The sequence below is a fragment of the Bufo bufo genome, chromosome 1 (genome assembly GCF_905171765.1).
Source record: "Bufo bufo chromosome 1, aBufBuf1.1, whole genome shotgun sequence".
NCBI classification, from domain to species: Eukaryota; Metazoa; Chordata; class Amphibia; order Anura; family Bufonidae; genus Bufo; species Bufo bufo.
Window position 1 is genome coordinate 289,589,255 of NC_053389.1, and position 20,552 is coordinate 289,609,806.

The 20,552-nt window shown below is 43.6% G+C and overlaps 1 protein-coding gene across 1 annotated transcript; it reads right to left on the bottom strand.

Annotated features, from left to right (window-relative positions):
- Positions 1-1,174: 1,174 nt before the first annotated feature.
- LOC121005024 (zona pellucida sperm-binding protein 4-like) lies at positions 1,175-12,621 on the bottom strand. The gene is made up of 12 exons (XM_040437562.1): positions 12,438-12,621; positions 10,017-10,138; positions 9,701-9,797; positions 7,091-7,246; positions 5,567-5,757; positions 4,019-4,116; positions 3,814-3,941; positions 2,967-3,156; positions 2,749-2,896; positions 1,806-1,881; positions 1,572-1,685; positions 1,175-1,317 (listed from the first exon to the last, which is right to left on the bottom strand). The coding sequence occupies exons 1-12, from the start codon at positions 12,619-12,621 to the stop codon at positions 1,175-1,177; spliced, it is 1,647 nt and encodes a 548-aa protein (XP_040293496.1).
- Positions 12,622-20,552: the final 7,931 nt, after the last annotated feature.

Genomic DNA, 20,552 nt, shown 5'->3' on the forward strand with positions numbered 1-20,552 from the left:
GGCAGTCAGTTCCATCGGAGCTGCCTGCCGGATCCGCCGATCAGTGTGAGAACTGACAGCATTTGTAGACGGATCCGGGTGCAGATTGGTCTACAAATGCATTGCAAGAACTGATCCGTCTCTCTGCTTGTCAGGCAGATGGACAGATCTGTCCTTCAGTTGTTTTGCAATGCTGGATCCAGCACTAATGCAAGTCAATAGGAATTAATGCTGATTCCGGCGACTGATCAGGAATTCTGGACGGACATAATATTGCAGCATGCTGCGGTATTATGTCCGGCCAAAACGCCTGACAGTGACTGAACGGGAGGCATACTGATGCAAACTGAACGGATTTCTATCCATACAGAATGCATTGGGATATGCCTGATCAGTTCTTTTCTGGCAATTACAGAGTAACAGTCTGGTTAGACTAAAAGTCAGATATCAAAATTCTTCTAATGCCACAGTGCAAAAGGCACTTCATAATGCTGCGCCTGCCACACTGCATGTTTAGAAAAATCTACATCAAGTCTAGAATATGCTGCAGGTTGTGCCATAAGTAGGGTTTCAGCAAAAGCCAATTACTTAAGTGAGGGTTTTTTGTTTTTTAAAAATATGTGATGAAGTGAGCTTTCCTAGTTAGGAAGGGAAACTTTGCATATAGTTTTTTGGTGAAGATAATTGTCGGTCAGTTTAAAGCCATTGCAGAATCAAAACTTTCCATGAAGTTTAATGCATTACAGCCAAGTTACAAGAGCCAATAATTATGTCCAAATAGAGGAATCTGCTGGGTGCCTACATTATGGCTATAGTACGCCACATATCAATACCCTACATGTGACCAAGCTGAGGTTTACTACTGCTATGCAACTTAAAACCATGGCAAGTACATGTGCAGTGTGGCTGTCCTTATTCACATGCAGTTAATGTGAATATGCTGCAGCATGTACAAGCTCCCTTAGGATCCACTCCTACCTCAAGATAAAATGCATCAAAAGTGGTACCAACTAGCTTGTTCAGTTGCAATGGTGATGTCTGAGAGACCGTTTAGTGTAGAGAACACAAGGAACTATGCTGTATAGGAAGACCAGCAACCTAGAGCAGTTACTAGTTAGATGAGCAACTCAAAATCCCACAAGTTCTTTATCAGCAATATTGTTATATTGAACACAATAAATGTTACTTGAAAAATCTACTTTATTAAATCATTTACTGTGGACAGTGCATATTTCTTTTGTTTCCTATACAAGTAGATACCCAGAAGAGACACCACCAAGATGAAGACGGTAGCCACTATGCCTGGAAACCAAGCAAGGGCAAGTCCAGAGCCAAAACCTGTTTTAAAGGGGAAAAAAAAAAAAAAAAAAAAAAAAACAAGTTAGCCCAAGCTAGAACATTTGTATGCCAGGTTCATTTTCAATTACAGCCAGTATTGAGCAAAGTCCTGTAGGAGTGCGTTCAAAATGCTGAAGTAACATACTTTTGATACTACCAGTATGATCTTTGCCAATTTAAACTTCAGCCCAGTTTGAAGGCCTCAACTACTGTACCATGCACAACTACATTCAGTGATGTCAATAGCACACTACCTTCGTCCTCTTCGACTAGGTTATTTGTTTTGATCTCTTCAGAATAAAATATCACAGGACCATGAGAAGTCACTGTAAGAGTGTTGTCTGTCTGCTGCAATTCCACCATTCTCTCTGCAAGACAAAAAGTTGATTAAATTGGTGCCTACAAGTAGTGTAACAAGCAATCAGTTAAATGTTAGCAGAATGGAAAACCCACAGAGAGGAGTAAAGACAATTTACTGGGTCACCTACTTTTCCTTTGACAGGTCACAGAGCATGTCTCCGAGGCAGATGGGACACATACTGAAGCACTGCAGTGGAAGAATACCTATAGGAACACAAGTCAATGCAAGTCACCTGTAGTTTATGTAATTGTAATACAAACAGCTCCTGGTTATTTGTGTTATTCACACACTAGTTCAATGTGCTGTTCGGAATCAATTTAAATACCAAGGGTGGTTAATCATCTATAATTATAGTAGCCCAATACTAAGCTGGCCAGAGTACAGTGCTAAGCAGGGAAGCTTATGTCTGTCCGTGTAGGGAAGATACCTGGTACTGTGTGGAGAGCAGAGAGTCCTGAGCACCCCATGCTGGGAAATTGGGACCAGTCAAAATGCTCCCCCCTCCCCAGCCCATGGCACAGGGCTATGATGTGGGCAGGAACGTAGATTTTTTTGACCATCTGGACTCCAGTTCCAAGATTGTAAAAGTTAGCCGACAGACCTCCCCTGTGAGGCAAGGATATAGTAGAACAGAGGGCCCCAGGATCTGTACAGGCAAGGAAGTTCAGGTTCTAAGAGATAGCTGGCTGGCTTATACTTCCTGTGGCTTGAAGCCACACAGGAACAAAGGGAGATACAAATAGTTTCCTCATCTTAAAGTGGTATAAAAATGCAAGGTCTAAATGTTTGCACAAGCGAGCCCAGGAAGTCACAATAGCCCCATTTGGCAACTGATGCCACAATTCTGGAGTGAAGGCATAAATCAGGACCCAAGTACTGTGTGTATTCTACAAAGATTCTGTGAGGAGCATCTACAACATGGATTAGATGTACAGTGGGTAGTATCCATATTGGAATTAGGGCTTACTAGATCTGGGAATGTCAACATTTCTTTAAATTACAGGTGACACCTGATTTGGCAACAAGTTGTCCACACACTTCCATAAAAACCACTTATCCAAGCAGCTTACCGATCCTCCAAGAGCAGTTTGGGTGTTCGAATCCACAAAGGTGAAGGTGCTTACAATGAAACGACTGTAGTATGTTGGGAAAGTTATTCCTTGTGAGGTAGTAACAGGAACCAGCTCCGTAAGATAGTTGTCTCCAGCAAAAGGGCAGCTGAAACATAAGTACTTGTATCATTACAGCCCTAAGCAAGAGAATGTTTAATCGTTTATCCAGTCCTCACCTGCTGGACAAGATAGGCCATTGGGGAAAGCTAGTAGGCTCAGGAGAACTGGTGGCCCAGCAGTTGTTCAAAATCAGAACTAGGCTTGGATCAGTCCTCTGCAGGATGTGAACTTCAACATGCACAGGATCTCTTAACACTCTTAAAATAGGATAATCTTCATCTGCATAGTATGAGCTATACTGCACATCTGCAAGACATATCCAACATCAGCTTTTGCATGACCATACAGTTTCACATCCAAGAATAAGGGAATCTGTTTGGCATATTAGTCAATAGAACATTTTGTCAAGTACAACTACATAAGCCCTTATACACTAGCTGCATGCCAGACTAAGTTATGTTCCCATCAGATGGGTGGCAGTCAGTTCAGATTTCTTACCATTTGTGATTTTGCAGTTACAGCTTAGGGGTTGGCACCCAGAAGCTGCCCTCTTGAATTTAACTGTCACCTACCCTCAGCATGGCAAGACAGAAATACTGTGGTAAGGTAGCAATTTTGTGCTGCACCATTTGGTTCTGCTGGAATGGCACTTTGTGGTGCACCATTGTGTTGCTGACTGGCCCACATTTGTTGTCCCTGCTTACAACTTTTTTTCCAGGGCCACTTTACCATGGGTCCCATGGACAGTATGTTCAGGTTTCCCCCAATATCCATGTTATCAGGAATGTCTATTATGTATGATTTTAATCTACATCAAATAACACCTTTAGACAGTTCTTAAGATGAGCCAATTTAAAGCGGTTGCGTAAGGTAAGCCATTTTAAGTTAGGCCTGTAACAGCTTTGCCATGCCCAACCCTTCCTATGCAGGTCACAAATTGTTTCCAAGTAGCTTGTTAATTACCTGGAGCTATTCTCATCTCCAAGGTTAGAGGTCCCATGGTAGATACAGGGAGAGGAGGTGGAGGGGTGAAGACCTCTACCTGCAGTGGGACAATGCCAGTCCGTGAAAAGCTACAGCTTACAGTCACTCTGTAGGAAGAGGAGCATTTTGTAATCCAACCATGGTACTTGTAGTGTCAAAAAAACAAAACAAGCCTTGACCTTACCTCATGGTACTGTCTCTAGTGACCGATGCCGACTGCCAGGCGATTACTCTGTTGGTTGCCACAAAAGTGTACTCATACACCATGGATGCATCAACCGCCTGTTAAAAATAAATAGTTAACATAGGTGAGATTTACTGTTATTTAGCATCTCTTCATAACTTACACCCGACAGACTAAATGAAAGTGTCCACACTGACAGATACAAGGCATTTTACAGCAGGAAGAATAAGATTTTAAATAGTGTTATCCACATGCTGTGAACATGGTTTATTTATTGCACTTATATAGCGCTACTATATTCTGCGGCACTTTATAGACATTACGCTGTCCCCAATGGAGCTCAGTCTAAGTTCCCCATCAGTATGTCTTGTGTGTGGGAGGAAACAGGAGTACCCAGAAGAAAACCCACGCAAATACGGGGAGAACATACAAACAAACTCCATGCAGATGTTGTCCTTTGATTCAAATCAAGGACCCCAGTGCTGTAAGGCACCAGCGCTGACCACTGAGCTGCAGGTTCTAAAGGGTTTTCTGGGAAGATTTTACCCTTCAGTTATCAATATCTGATCAGTGTGGGTCCAACTCCCACAGATCTTTGAAGAGGCTTTGGTGAGTTAAGCACCTTCACACCATATTCATCAATTCACTCAAATAGGGCCAAACTGGCAGCTGTACATGGGCCAGTGATGTCACATGGCCCAAGAGGCCTTGGTACTCAATGGCCTCAAATAGCTTAACAGGGGTGCAGGGATTTAGACTCCTACCAATCAGGTAATAAAGGCCCATCCTGAGATTAGGCCATTATTACTCTGAAAACCCCTTTTAACCTACAGCAGTTTATTCTGCTGATCTTTGCCCCTTTGTAGTGCATAGGGTGAAATCCAAGCCAAGTTTGCATGCAACACATGCAGATTATGTCTAATGGCTGTACCACAACAGTGGCTGATGAAAGTGTTCAGTGCTTCAAAGAAAGTCTGGCAGTGTAAATTTGGATATTAGAAGTGGACAACCTCTTTAAAAAAAAAGAAATGTTTAAGGGGTTAAGCAGGTTATTAAACTGAGCTATCCTCTGGATAGATCAGCTGTTTTGGAAGGCAGCAGCACTGGCAGTAGTGCTGCTGCCTTCTTGCCGTTTACTGCAGGCCCAATGACATCATGGCTAGTATCAATGGCCTGGGTGGGGCTAAGATCTGTTCACTTGAATGGAGCTTAGCCCTGCCAAGGCCATTGATACTAGTTGTGACGTCACTGGACCGGCAGTAAACAGCGAGAAGGCCACAGCACTACTGCCTTCTCACAGAGCTGATCAGCAGGGTTCCCAGGTGTCGGACCCCCACCGATCAGATGCCGATAATCTATCCGAAGAATAGATCAGTATAGAAAATAAAATAAATTCAGAACACCTAAAATATGCACAAAAATATCCACAGATAAAAAGACATGCCTGATCTGGACTAGATTGGGCCAGTTCCCCTTGCCATTTTCTGTAGTCAATAGACATTAAGCAGTATTTCAGGCAGGTTCAGCATGATTGGACATTTTGCTCACCTCGTTTGCACTCCCACAGGACAATGGGAACTGGAACCCAATAAATGATGCAGTTGTTGCCACCATCAGGCTTGGGCACGAGTTAGAATCCACACCAAGTACTTTTACAGAGTCCAGGATCAAGGATGGTATGGTTATGTCTTTTGAAATCGCAACCACCATGTTATTGTCAGCAGAGCAGTAGGTAGTCACTACACAGAAGAGGCAGACTGTTAAGGCATCCACTCTACATGCAACAAAGTTTCAAGTTACCATGCAAGGGTTTATACTGACCCATCCTCAGAATAGGCAAGTATGTAATCAGTAGGTGTACAACACCTGGAACACCCACCGATCAGCTGTTTGAGAAGTTAGCAGCCCTCCTGTAAGCACTGCAGACATCTTGTGGCTTTTCCTAGGCCAGTGATGCCACATTAATTGTGGACATGGCCTAGGAGTAGCTCAGCCGCATTCAAGTAAATGGGGCCCAAGTGTAATACCAAGTACAGCTGCTATACAATGTATGGAGTTGTGAGAAGGCAGCAGTGACCACAGGAGTGCTGGTGCCTTCTCAAAACTGCTAATTGGCAGGGGTCCCAGGTGTTGGATCCCCGCTGAGCAGATCCTAATGACCTACCCTGATGGGTCTTCCAACCTTTATACTGATGACCTTTCTAACTGAGGTACTTCGGTATGTTATGGTGGCCAGTACGGCACTACAAAATTTGCCAAGAATCTCAAATTCGTAAGAGCATAGCATTAGCACCAGAATATTTTCTATTACTATGAAATTGTTGTATGTTATGGGTGTTTGCAGAGTGCTGTTGCATTGTGTTTTCTTTCTTTGCGTTTCTAGCCATGGCAGCGTGCACCTGTGCATTGGGATGTGCTGACTGACCCCCTTTTTCACTGCAGTAGATTACCTTGCAGCTCCAATTAAAGGGGTTGTCTCATCTCAGACAATGGGGCATATCGCCATCAGATGCCCCCATTGTGTTATAGGGGTGGGGGCCACACCTATCTAAGCAGAGCCCCACAATGTGGTGGCTGGAGGACTAGTCTAGCCACCACCAAGCACTCTCCCCATAGAAGTGAATGGAAGCGCACCACACATGACTGGTCACCGCTCCCATTCACTTCTATGGGCCTGACGGAAATAGCCAAGCCCGGGCCAAGCCATTTTCAGTGGCCACATAAAATAAGTGTAGGGTGGCTGCACATGCACCCTCCATCACTTCCAGGGCTCAGTTCTATCAGACAATGGGGTAAATCCTAGCATGAATACAAGTTATGCTGTATTGGACCTGCAGATGGAGCATTTTGATTGTCAGAAATTGGAGTCCCTCAATCTCATGAAATGTGAGGTCATGATTAATTTCTGCCAATATATTCCAACTATAAACTGACAGAATGATCTCCATTTCTCAGTTTTACTGCTTGTGTGCAGCCATTATTTTTTTATTTATGTAAACCGACAGTGATACGCTAACTGCTACAGCCTGGGTAGTGGGGGATGAATAGAATTACATTATTGCAAAGACTCACATTTCTTTCCATAGTAGCAGCGCAGTACAAGTGCATTTTGAGAAAAGCAGCATCCAAGTCCTTCACAAAGTTCTTGAGATACAGAGTCATTAGCACACGGCAGGCGGTCAGCTTGCAGAACTGAAGCACAGTCACTTGGACTAGGAGCATCCATAGCTATAGATAAGGAAACATTGTCAATACAATTTATGTCTCCAACAGATCCATGAGACAGGAGCACTAACTCAACTCATCTGAAGTCCATGTCCTGTGACCGACATTTAAGGGGTTGTCCAGTTTCAGTAGAAAACTGGGCAACTGTCTAGTCCAGTTCTCTGCTGGGATCTTTTTACCCACCTGCAGTAGTGACATCACCCAACTGCTACAGCCAGTCACTGGCCTATGTGCACTGGGTATTTTCACACTTGCGCAGTTGGATTCCGGCAGGCAGTTCTGTCACCGGATCCGGAAATCGGTATGCAAACAGATTACATTTGTAGACTGATCTGTCTTACAAATGCATTGCAATACTGGATCCATCTCTGGTGTCATCTGGAAAAACTGACAGTATTTCTTTGACATTTTTTAAAGGTTTGCGCATGTGCAGACCAGAAAACAGGGTTTTGAACCCTTGGTGCTGGATCAGGCATTAATGCACTTCAATGGAAAATGCTGTATCCAGCAAGTGTTCCGGAATTTTGGACGGAGAAAATACTACAGCATGCTGTGGTATTTTCTCCGGCCCAAATACCATAAGTGACTGAACTGAAGACATCCTGAAGCCTACTGAACAGATTGCTCTCCATTCAGAGATGCATTAGGATAAAACTGATCAGTTCTTTTCCGTATTAAGCCCCTAGGACAGAACTCTATACCGGAAAAGAATAACTAGTGTGAAAGTACCCTAAGGCCAGTAATCGATTATAGTGGTCACATGTCCATTTGAGCAGCCAGGTTAACAAGTCCTGGATGAGTACTAGTAGTGCAACATGATATCTGTCTAGTAAGCAACACTACTGCAGGCAGACCCCCCCTCTAGTCCAGTTTCCTCCTGAAACCAGACAACCCATAGAATGTTTTAATTAGCTTCCCAAGCCACTTATGCTGCTCCCATAGATTTGAGTGGAGAATTATATAAGTGTGTGGCCTATAGGTTTGCATCTGAGATGTGGGACCCACACATACTGAACAGTGAAAACCTTTTAAGCCTACGTGGAGGTGCAAAAACATAAGCATGATGTTTGGACTTTCTAAAAACAATCTTGCATTGACACCAAGTTGGTGGAATGTTCTCCAAGATGAACCAGTTGTGAAGTTAAACGTAGAGCATCTTTAAAAATTATAGATCAAGTGTGTTAACTGCCTCACTACTGTAACAATTAAAAAACCTTGCATGAAATTAAGTCAATGTTACTAGCATACTAAACCATGCCCAGGTTGAATAGCCTGAGAATAAAGCAAGTTATAAAGTTTGGACACCCTTTTGTTTAACTCTCCATGGAAAATTTATGGGGTGGGGACAGGGTTGCCAACCAGAATTTCTGGACAGCTTATCCCAAAAGTCAGACAATTTATGGACAAAGTGGAAAACCTTTGACTTTACTATACATGACAGAATTAGGTTAATGGCTGAATAGCCTAGCCTTTGAATGATCATACGCCAGCGCAGCCACAGTAGTCCAAACTTGCTGCACACTTCCAATGACACTGGGCAAAGGTCTTGAGATCCTTCATGGAACTGCTCCAGGCTAGCAAGTAGCTGGACAATAAACACTGCCAATGTCTATCCAGATGACAATCTGCCATCAGCTGGCTAGAGTGGCCATGTTTCACATCAGGATGATGACCATGACTACCTTTTGCCAGCATTTGTTTACAGGCAATCGTTCTGCACATTAAACCTCTGGAATTCCAGTACAGGTGGAATTTTGCCATGGAATATATTGCAGAGGGTGAAACCCACAGCACAAGTAAAGCATGGGGCAGATCTTTAGAGAACTCAGCCACACACTTGGAGAAGTTCTCATCCTCACTGCTGTATAGTGACAGCAAGTTAGATGTCCACAGGCCCTAGGATGGCCAGATTAACTAGGTTTCACTGAATTTATGGGACTAGATTTAGGTTCTATGGGGTAACAAGTTAACTGGTTAAATTACACCATTTGAACAAGTGGTTAATCTGGAAAAATTCAGCTCAAACTGAATTGCTAGAACTATGGACCATCATAGGGATTGTTAAGGGCTGCTACTTTCCTGCAGAGTATTGGATCAACTTTAAAGTGAATTTAAATGTTATTCTGCAAAGTACTTTGACTGAAAAGCATGACCAAGTTAATCTTTACCCCAGTCTAAAAAATCAAATTGTAGCTGCAGGCAGCATGTCATCTTAAATCCAAGCATGAGACTGCCACACTGTCATTTGGTCCATGGGCTGCAGGCGATGGTCTAGTGACAATGATCAGCTGTCCCCAGCAGCCCAAGAGTAGAGTGGCAGTGTGTCTTCTCCATTCGAATAGTGGTGGGGGAAGAAAACACCAGCCAAAGTCAATTGGACACTTACATATTCTGTGGACAGAACATAATATGACCAACCAATTGAACAGTCTACCAATTTTGTATACAAATCTTAACCTGGAAGAATCGGGCATGCAAGATCTTTCTTGTGATACTGGGACTTCTCATCACGAAGAATTTCTTCCAGAGTGATCGTTACCACATAGCTTCCATTCTGAGAGGGGAAAAAAAAAAATAAAAATTAATCTATATAAGTGTGAATTTTCCTGCAGCTTTCCCCTTAGTACAAAAAAGCCCCCTAACAGTAGCAAAAACACTTCCATCCTAAGGGCCTTCAACTACTGTTCTCACTGCAAGAAACACCAATATAAATCTACCCTTAAACCGTTATGAGCAGTTCCGACCTTGCAGAGTTAGATTCTCCACAACTTACCTCCTCACGAACATAACAGCCATTGAAAGTAGAGCCAACCACCAGTGAGCCATCAGGTTTCTGTCCAATCCAAGTCCCGCAAGTGGAGTCATTGTGAAGATAGTGAGGTTTTCCATTCTTGTCTAGAATTACAGTCAGTTCATACATACAACTTGCTCTTAAGATTCAGTATGACATTTTTACTGTACACAAGTTGTTGAGTCCACACAACAGCCACAATGAAGAAAAAACACTCCAGCTTTAAGTCTTACCTCAGCTTGACACAGTTTTGAACTATTAGGAGTTGAACCATTGTAGAGGTAGAACTCCCAATTGCCTGCAAAGCCAACAATTTGAGAACCAAGTTAACCTGCCATGACCCTACATACTGGTGTGATTAAAATCATGGCCACCATGTGTAGACTCCCCTTACTTTGAAGCACATTTGTATTCCAGTAGAGAAAGTTTAAAGGACAGTTTAGGCATCGTTGACATCTGCAGAAAGCCTCCCATTCCTGAAAGTGGAGTGCAAGCCAAATACTTACCACATGAATGAACTGCACTGATAAATCCCATGGAATAGAGTTTCCATTATAGTTCCACGCAGGTCTCACTCCCCTATACTGGCAGGGGGATGTGCCCAACTTATGACAAGGAACACACTGCATCATAAATTAGGAGCATCCTGCAGCATTCTGAACCTGGAGCGAGAAACCATTTCCATGCATAGATTTTTCAGGGACAATATTCCAGACCCAACCACTCCCAAGTGCAATTATGGCATAAAAGGGGGTGACTTGATGCATGGAAGGGACCATCAAATCCTTAGCATGCTGCATTATTTTAACAGTTTGCAATTGAGGCTCCTGAGATCTATAAATGCATATGTTATGAGAAAGATACTGTTTTTTTTTTTTTTTTTTTTACATACTAGTTATGAAAAACTCTTAAGGAGCAAAATGAAACTGCCGGAAAACCTAAACAGTACAGTACCACCACACCAGAGGCACAATTGGTCAATGACAGGAATGGCAAAACCTTGTACTGGTCTGACACATGGTCCCACTCCTCTGGAACACACTGCAGTACTTCAGTTAAGAGGCTATCTTGGCCTGTCTCAAACATAGCCAGCTTCTCAGGACTCCATGAGTCAGGCTCCGTGTCCTATCACTAGCCTTTACTTGGCTCCTAACATGGCAGCCATCAACACAACTCCCAGTTCGCACACACCCAGCCCTCAAACCCCAGGAACTTCTGGCTCCTCCTACCTCTTGTGTATCCCAGAAACCGTTCAGCTTCCTCTTACTCAAAGCAACAGCGGCCTCCAGTGGCTGAAATAAGTCATTACAATATATGTAGCACAATATTGCAGATATCTGTCCAAAAAAACATATTCTAAGGGGCTGACCCTTACATGATTGAGAGCCCACTCTATAGAGAATTAAGGGCCCATTATTGTCAGATCTTAGGCCCACTGGAGGATCCTTTGGTACTCTGGTGGGCCAATCCAACCCCGGTGTCAAGATATGTTGCCGGTTTCTACTATGAATTTCCAGCTTCCAAAGTGGAACACACTTGCAAACCCACCATGTGTGGCAGAACACTAACAGTAGGGATGAGCAAACTTGTGTTTGTAAGTTCAGTGTACAAGGTTTGGGTTCCAAGAATTCCATTATGGATGTCTCTACCACTGACCATAACTTTTGGTTCGTTGTAGCAGAATCTTTAGATAACTGAAACCTTGTACACAAGTTTCCTCACCCCCAACATGCCACACTTGCCCTGCCCTTTTCTAATGGCATATAATCTGAATTTAACTTTGTTGCCGGGAGATATTCCCAGGGGCACCAACAAAACACTGGCATGCTCAGATATTTAGACAGTACTAGCAGATATTCACCCCCAGATGCCTCTCTGGTAAACTGAGCACTGTTCATTTTGAAGCTGCTACTCCTAAATACAGAAACATAGGGTCACCTTGTACAGACAGCAGAAGACAGATACACAATAAGGCCTCTCGCCCACAAACATAAGGGCTCCATGCCCACACTGGACTGCAATGCATGGGCACCCACATGCAGATTACTTACCTATTTACTTGAATGGGGTCTGCAATCCATCTGTTCTACAAAGATAGAAGTTCTATCCTTTTGTGGAACAAAACACCACAGAAGCACTCCGTAGTGCTCCCATTCCGCAAGGAATATCTAGGTTTGCAGACGCATTCAAGTGAATGGGTCCACATCCATGATGCAGAATGCACACAGCTGGTGACCCATGTATTGTGGAACCGCCGTATGCGATCCACACCACGGACACAGAACCCTTACATTTATGGGCAAGAGGCCTAAGCAATAAAAAGTACCACCACATTTTCCACAGAAGACAGCACCATGAGAAGGCATTACATACATCTTAGCCTACTTACTACATAGGACCTACCAATGATACTCAAGGCAAAAGCTGCATCCTCCAACAAAGAAGGTAGAGAAATCTCCATAGTGTGAGATCCACACTGCAGATGGGAAGGATCATCCCAATAGTCCTGTGCAACACATACTAAAGACCCCAATCCATAAGCCAAAAGGGCTAAGACCAGCCTCATCCCTGCTTTGCCCAAGCCCATTCTGGCAGCTGCTACCAATACTGAAGTCTGCCATAGCCCAGAGTTTTATAGCTTGTGTGAGGCCAGAGCAGCTGTGTGATAGGGTAAGAGATGAAAGACTTCAGGTGCAGGGTGTATCATTGAGGTTCTCCAGGGAATTCTACCATCAATCAGTATGCAGCTTAACCCCTTCATAGTCAGATGTAGCTGTGGCTTTACATAGGACTTCCAACACTGCACTATAGCAGGCCTAGGCTCCACAGTGATTTTCTGCTCTGTGATTCCAGTAGATTGCAGTGTATTATAATCGCCACTGAGTATGACCAATGTACAGGTGAACTCTTGATGATAGATATCAGAGTATAAGATGGACAAGGACTGCCATAGATGCGCCAAATTTCTGATGAGGAGAAAACTAAGACTGACGTGAAAACCCGGTCTTAGTAAATGTACCCCACTAGGGCACATTTACTAATTGACTTGTGACTATTTTAGGCGTAAAATAGTCACAAATCCCCTTTTTTAACTGACCGTGCAACAATATTTATTCGCACGGCCGGTTTTATGCCACGTCTGCCAGTTGGGTGTGACAGGGGTGGGGGCTGTGCCAGGGCCAGGACTCCAGCCCAAGCAAATTTACTAACATTTACGCCTGGAAACAAGCGTAAATGTTAGCAAAAAGCTATGCCAACCAGGGGCTGGAGTAATTTTTACGCCAGGCGCAAGGATTGCCACAGATGCACCTAATTTATGACGAGGCGCATGCCTCGTCATAAATTAGACTAATCGAATGGCCGTGCAAGGGGGACCTAAGATTGGCGTAAAAAAACAGCCTTAGTAAATGTGTTCCACTGAGTTTTTGGAGAAAGTCTTGGGTATGCTCAGATGGAGGATTTTTGGCACAGGTTTCTGTGTGGATTAGGTGCAGAAAACCAGTCCAAATCTGCACTGAATTCACACTCCATTGTCTTTAATGGGAATCCTCGCCACAGTTTATGTGGCCCATGTGGTTTTCAAGATCCCAGACAGAATGTACAGTCCATTTTTGGAGTGGTTACCACGCTGACGCCACACAAAGCTGTAGCGGGAGCTTGTGCGCAGTTTAGTTCCATCATAAACCTAGTGCGCATCCGCATGAAAACCCAAGGCAGAACCCGAAGCACAGCGCAGCAGTTTCTGCCATGGGATACCTGGTGGATTTTGTTGCGGACAAAATCCTCCCTCTGAACATACAGGGGGTCATTTATGACCTTTTTATGCCTGTTTTGGTGAATAAATGTCATATGACCCCCTTTTTTGCGACTTTTGCTAGTTTACTGGCATAAATAAATACTTAAAGGGAGTCTGTCGCCTCCATATGGCCATATACAGTGCTTGCAAGTGCTCATTTGCATATGAATTAAACTTCGTTTTTCCTGCTGGTGCAAGTCTAAAGAAAAGAACAAAGGTACCGTTACAATCCTGTATAGGTGTGCTACAGAGCCATGTAAGCACTCTATATGGCCATATGGAGGTGACAGACTCCCTTTAAATATACGGCTGCTAGGAGGCTGCCGTAGAAATGTGTGTCGCATGGGTGGAATAAGCGCCAGATATATGAGAGGTGTGCACCTCTACATAAGGAATCTAGACTGGCATACAATATACCGGTCTTGATAATTGTCCTCCACTGATAATTCCATTAAAGGGGTTATCCGGTAACTTAAATGGATGACCTATCCTATCCTCAACAACCGGGACCCCCAGCGATCAGATGTTAGAAGAGGTAGATGCTCCGAGAGTGCCACAGCCTCTTCCTAGGCCATGTGACATCACCATACATCGGTCACATGGCCTAGTTGTGTAGGTAAGTAGGGTAAAGGGTCTTTGACTATATTTTGGGTCACAGTGACACAGAAGGGTATGGCTACATGGAAACGTGTCGCCCAATATTTGATATAATGTATTTTAATGGGTGTCGCAATGCGACATGGTACATGTTGTGACTGCGACACAGCGGTTTAAAAAAAATTAAATAGGATGGAACTTTTGTGACTGTTGCGTCAAAGCATGTCACTTAGCGGCACCATTGAAATGCATTACATGAAATGTTGCGCAAGTTTCTTGTTGTGCGAAACTTGTTGCAGTGTAGCTAGACCCTGTTTCCAGACGTAAAACTAGTAAATTTGTCCGGGCCTTGCACAGTCCTAACAGTCCTCCGCTCTGACACCATCACATCCAACTGTCGAGAACCAGCCATGCAACAACATTTAGAAAAAGGGACTTTTTATTTGACTAAGTCCATGCGCCTGGCAGAGAAACTAGACCAGACCCTGGCTGAAGTAGTTTTTTACCAACATTTACATCTCTTTCCAGGCATAAAAGATAAATTTGGCCCGAAGTCCCGCCACACCATTGACACTCCTATGTGTTGAGCATGGCACTAAAACTGGACAAAAAACGCACATAAATCCACACTATTTATCGCAGTTTTGGTGCAGATTTGTGTGTGGATTTTCTGTTTATATAAAGAACCCCATTAAAGTCTATGGGGTAAAACCCCTCCACAGAAGGCGCGGAATCACTCAAACAATAGACTTGCTGCTGCATATCTCCCAACTTTTGAAAAACACAAAGAGGAACAATATGTGCAATTGTTTTCATACTAGGCCACACCTCTAACGCCACCCAAAACATAACTACACACACCCAGCCCCACCCAGTCCCCTTAGTGCCCCTGCATAGTAATTATTCCCCCTTTATGCCAGCACAATGTACACATTGTGCCCCTTCACAGTAGTTATGCCCACATGTGCCCCCTTCACAGTAGTTATGCCCACATATAACCCCCTCACAGTAGTTATGCCCACATTATGCCCCTCACAGTAGTAATGCTTACATGTGCTCCTCAGTGGCGTGCCAGGAGTGGGGCGGGGGGGGGGGGGGGGGGGCGGTCCGCCCCAGGTGCCTGCTCTCAGGGGGGTGCCAGAAGCAATGAGCGCTTCCATAAATATGTAACACCCCAAAGTTGTATTACTGCACTCCTCTACTTCGCTACTCACCTTTAGGAGCGGTTATATTGTCATCTGATGTGATTTTACATTATGTCTTCACAAATGTGCATAAAACCATGTTAAATGTAAATTTCCTTGTAATGTTACAGGTTGACCAGTAGGTGGCAGCATCATTGGTAGAGATAGTTTTAATGTTATGGCCGTTCAGAGTGGAACGATCCTGTTCTGTTCTGCCCCCCTGCTAAAGAGAAGTGGAGGTTCCCACATCCTGCAGCAAGGGAGGAAAAAAGCTGTTAGGCCCCTTTCACACCGGCGAGTTTTCCACGCGGGTGCAATGCGTGAGGTGAACGCATTGCATCCGCACTGAATCCAGACCCATTAATTTCTATAGGGCTGTTCACATGACCGGTGATTTTCACGCATCACTTATGCGTTGCGTGAAAATCGCAGCATGCTCTATATTGTGCGTTTATCGCGCAACGCAGGCCCCATAGAAGTGAATGGGGCTGCGTGAAAATCGCAAGCATCCGCAAGCAAGTGTGGATGCGGTGCGATTTTCATGCACGGTTGCTAGGAGACGATCGGGATGGAGACCCGATCATTATTATTTTCCCTTATAACATGGTTATAAGGGAAAATAATAGCATTCTTAATACAGAATGCATAGTACAATAGCGCTGGAGGGGTTAAAAAAATAAATAAAAATAATTTAACTCACCTTAATCCACTTGCTCGCGCAGCCCGGCTTCTCTTCTGTCTTCTTCTTTGCTGTGTACAGGAAAAGGACCTGTGGTGACGTCACTCCGGTCGTCACATGGTCCATCACATGATCCATCACCATGGTAAAAGATCATGTGACGTCACCACAGGTCCTTTTCCTGTACACAGCAAAGAAGAAGAAAGAAGAGAAGCTGGGCTGCGCGAGCAAGTGGATTAAGGTGAGTTAAAAAAAAATAATTTATTTTTATTTTTTTTAACCCATCCAGCGCTATTGTACTATGCATTCTGTATTAAGAATGCTATTATTTTCCCTTATAACCATGTTATAAGGGAAAATAATACAATCTACAAAACCCAGACCCCAAACCCGAACTTCTGTGAAGAAGTTCGGGTTTGGGTACCAAACATGCTGATTTTTCTCACGCACGTGCAAAACGCATTACAATGTTTTGCACTCGCGCCGAAAAATCACGCATGTTCCCGCAACGCACCCGCACCTTTTCCTGCAACGCCCGTGTGAAACCAGCCTTAGAACCAGTTTTACTTCAGTTGTGACTAAATCCCATGACTGGGAGGGACCTGGTCCTCCCCAGTCATGGGATTTAGCCGGCTCTGCAGCAGCTGTCTATTTCCTATAACTGGTAAGGACCTTTTTGCCCCCTAGTGGTGAGGTCCTCCCCAGTCATGGGATTTAGGGGTCTCTGCAGCAGCTGTCTATTTCCCATAATTGGTAAGGACCTTTTTTCCCCCTAGTGGTGAGGTCCTCCCCAGTCATGGGGTTTAGCCGGCTCTGAAGCGGCTGTCTATTTCCCATAACTGGTAAGGACCTTTTTGCCCCCTAGTGGTGAGGTCCTGCATAGATACAGTATTCAGCCATGTCACAGTGAATTGGCTATTTCCCATGACTCAGAAGGACCTGGTCCTCACTAATAATGGAGAATGGCCAGCTCTATAACAGCCGTCTATTTCCTATAATCTTCAGGGACCATTTATTCTCCTATTGTCCTGGACCTGATCTATCATAGTATTTAGCGTCACAGTGAATTAGCTAAATCCCATTCTCTCCACAAGAACCATTCTGGTAAAGCTTTGGTGACATTATTATTATTTGTATTTGTTTCACTTTGTAGCATTGACTAAAGTAAGACAGGTGAACGGTGGATAATAAAGTATTTATAGTTATTTCCTATTTCCCCGATTCCAGAAGGACCTTTTCTATCTATTACATATTGAGAAGGTGTCATGTAGGAGAGGTCCCTCTGAGTCATGGGATTTAGCCAGCTCATATAGAAATGACTATTTCCCGGACTCCAGGAGGACCTTTTCCATCTATTACATACTGAGAAGATGACATGTAGGAGAGGTCCCTCTGAGTGATGGGATTTAGCCAGCTCATATAGAAATGACTATTTCCCAGACTCCAAAAGGACCTTTTCTATCTATTACATACTGAGAAGGTGACATGTAGGAGAGGTCCCTCTGAGTCATGGGATTTAGCTGGCTCATATAGAAACTACTATTTCCCGGACTCCAGAAGGACCTTTCCTATCTATTACATACTGAGAAGGTATCATGTAGGAGAGGTCCCTCTGAGTGATGGGATACAGCCAGATTACATAGAAGTGACTATATCCTGGACTCCAGAAGGACCTTTTCCTGTTTCCTTGTTATATGGGAGGTTAGTCCGGGATTCCTCTGATACATTAGCAGCACATATATCCATCTATGATACACTTTATGAACTCGGCGTTTGTTTCTTCTAACAAATATTTAAAAACCAACCCGAGCTTCTGCAGGACATACCCTTGAAATGTGGTCAACCTTGTAGTATTCTTAGACTAGACCCCATCTACGATGCTGTGGCGTGGCTGTGTACTGCAGCCGCTCTTCAATAGACGTCTATGGGATAGATTGCTCTCCCAAGGAAGTCTATGGTAGAGTGACTCCATAGTATGCCGCACACTTGTATAAACGGGAAAACACCTTTTAAATGTACTATTTCTAGGCGTCCAATGCAAACGAATTAGGCAGAATGTGTATCCTAAAAATGGATTTGTAAAATTAATTTATCTAAGACAGATATATTTATGTAATGCTAGCAGTCTGTGCCAGCCAGCGTACTACTTCTCCCAGCAGACACAGTATCCCTGTTAACTTCCATACATGCTGTCTGTCCACTGCTCCTCCATTCTAGGATACACATGCACAGTGTCTGCCCGTGGGGTGGCGTGTGCTCCCTTCCTGATATTTATAAGGAAAGTGCATGTTCTAATAAGAGGGAGAAATTCTATTTATCCGTGTTCCTGACCCGGCTTGTGTTCCTGTTCTTTGACCTATAATCCCTGTTCTGATATACCGCTCCTGACCCGACCTGCACCTATGCTACTGGCCCTGACTAGATGACTGACTACCTTGGCATGTATTTAGTCTCTGCTCCTGCCTGACCCTTTGAGACTTGTTTTATGGACTCTATACTGCCTGGCCAGCCATCACCTACTCCATGTTAGGTGATACAACCCGCAGTATGTTAGTTTAGGCAGTTCATTACAATTTACCTAGTTGTCACACTAAATTTCCATTGAATACCATTAATGCCACATATGGCCATGCTCTTACCAGTCCCGCGTGTAAGTGCTGCACTCATTACTCACAATTTGCACTGAGACATGGGATATGAACATGTTGCAGAAGTGCTGCAGATTTTCACATGCTAACAGATTTGCTTAAAAAACAGCAATAATTTGCTGCTTTTCTGAAACGTGTGTTCGCACCCATAGACTATCCTCTTCTATAATGACACAATGTCCTATGCCATCATCGCTGGAACTGTAGGTCATTATGCACTGGTTAGTTTCTTTAAGCACAACCACAATATGATGGCATGCAAAAGTGTGCCAGCATATAGTTATTGTCAGAGGTTGCACTACATTTTTTCCAGAAGAGTAGAAATACTCCTCCGACCATTTTTGAGGAGTATTTTTACCTGAGGAGTACTAAATTTGCAGTAATTCAAATACATAATATATCGGCCTACACTTGCTCACATCTGTGTTTGGAGCCTCTGTTGCAGATTCTGTCTAAAGACCAGACTGATGGGATATATGTGACTCCATTTTGTCTCATTTAGCCACGTGTATTACATTTGGTTAGTGCACTACAAAACCTCCCTTCCCCCTTAAGGAATGTGTGTGACATATCCTGGGCTGTTTCAAGAAATCCATACATTCCTTAGTTTGAAAGTATGAACAGTCCTAGCCATATAAGGTCATCTGGCTCAACTGTATGCTAGCTTATGTGTATATACCTGATTGGTCAAATGCTGTTACTATGAGTCAGCTATTATGTTAATGCAGAGCTTATGTGTGACCATACTATTGGTCAAATACTAATGCTAACATATGATTGGATGTAAAGGAAGCTCAACCCCCTCTATTAAAACTGTTTGCCAGCTGTGAATAAACCAGAATGGACTGGAAATAGACATGTGTTCATGTGGTCAATCTAGTTCATTCTCCCGGTACCGGTATAGACTTAATTCAAGCTGATCGCCGAAATCTGAAGACAGGGACAAGTTAGGTAAAAGAGAGTAAATTTTCCTAACAGCTTGGGGACTCAGTCCGGGATTGGGAGGGTCCTCTTCAGGTCTACAGTGAAGGACATCAATTTTTGTCCTCTTGGACCTGGAGCAATGACCAAAATCCCATTCAAGTAAGTCGAACCATCTATTTATGATTTCAGTGATGCGATGTCTGGGACACGCAAATGTTGATTTTAAGCGGCTCATATCATTGAGTCCATATCGTTAGGTATAAAATGTTGATTGTAAGAGGCTCATTTGGGTCCGTATCGTTAGATGGTGCACTATATATAAGAATAATCTGTTCCGGGAACAGAAGGATACAAGCTTGAATTAACTCTTATGTATATATAGTATAAGTATTTTAGAAGTATTAAGATTATCTGTCTGTGTGAGATGTTGGCCGGGTGGTAAGTTTACGGTCGCATCCCGCTTTGAAATCATTCTGTTTCTATTACTGCCAACATGTAAACTTTGTTGCACGGTCTAGTCCCACAAATTAACACATGGATAGACAATTGGGCAAGATGTGAGAATTGACAGTTAAAATGTGAAACAGAATGTTATGCCCGGCTGGCAACAAGGATGAAAAGCTGCAAAAAGCTGTTAGAAGCTTACAGACTGGTTACATCAGAACTCCTGTGATTGTGAAGGGGGGCTAG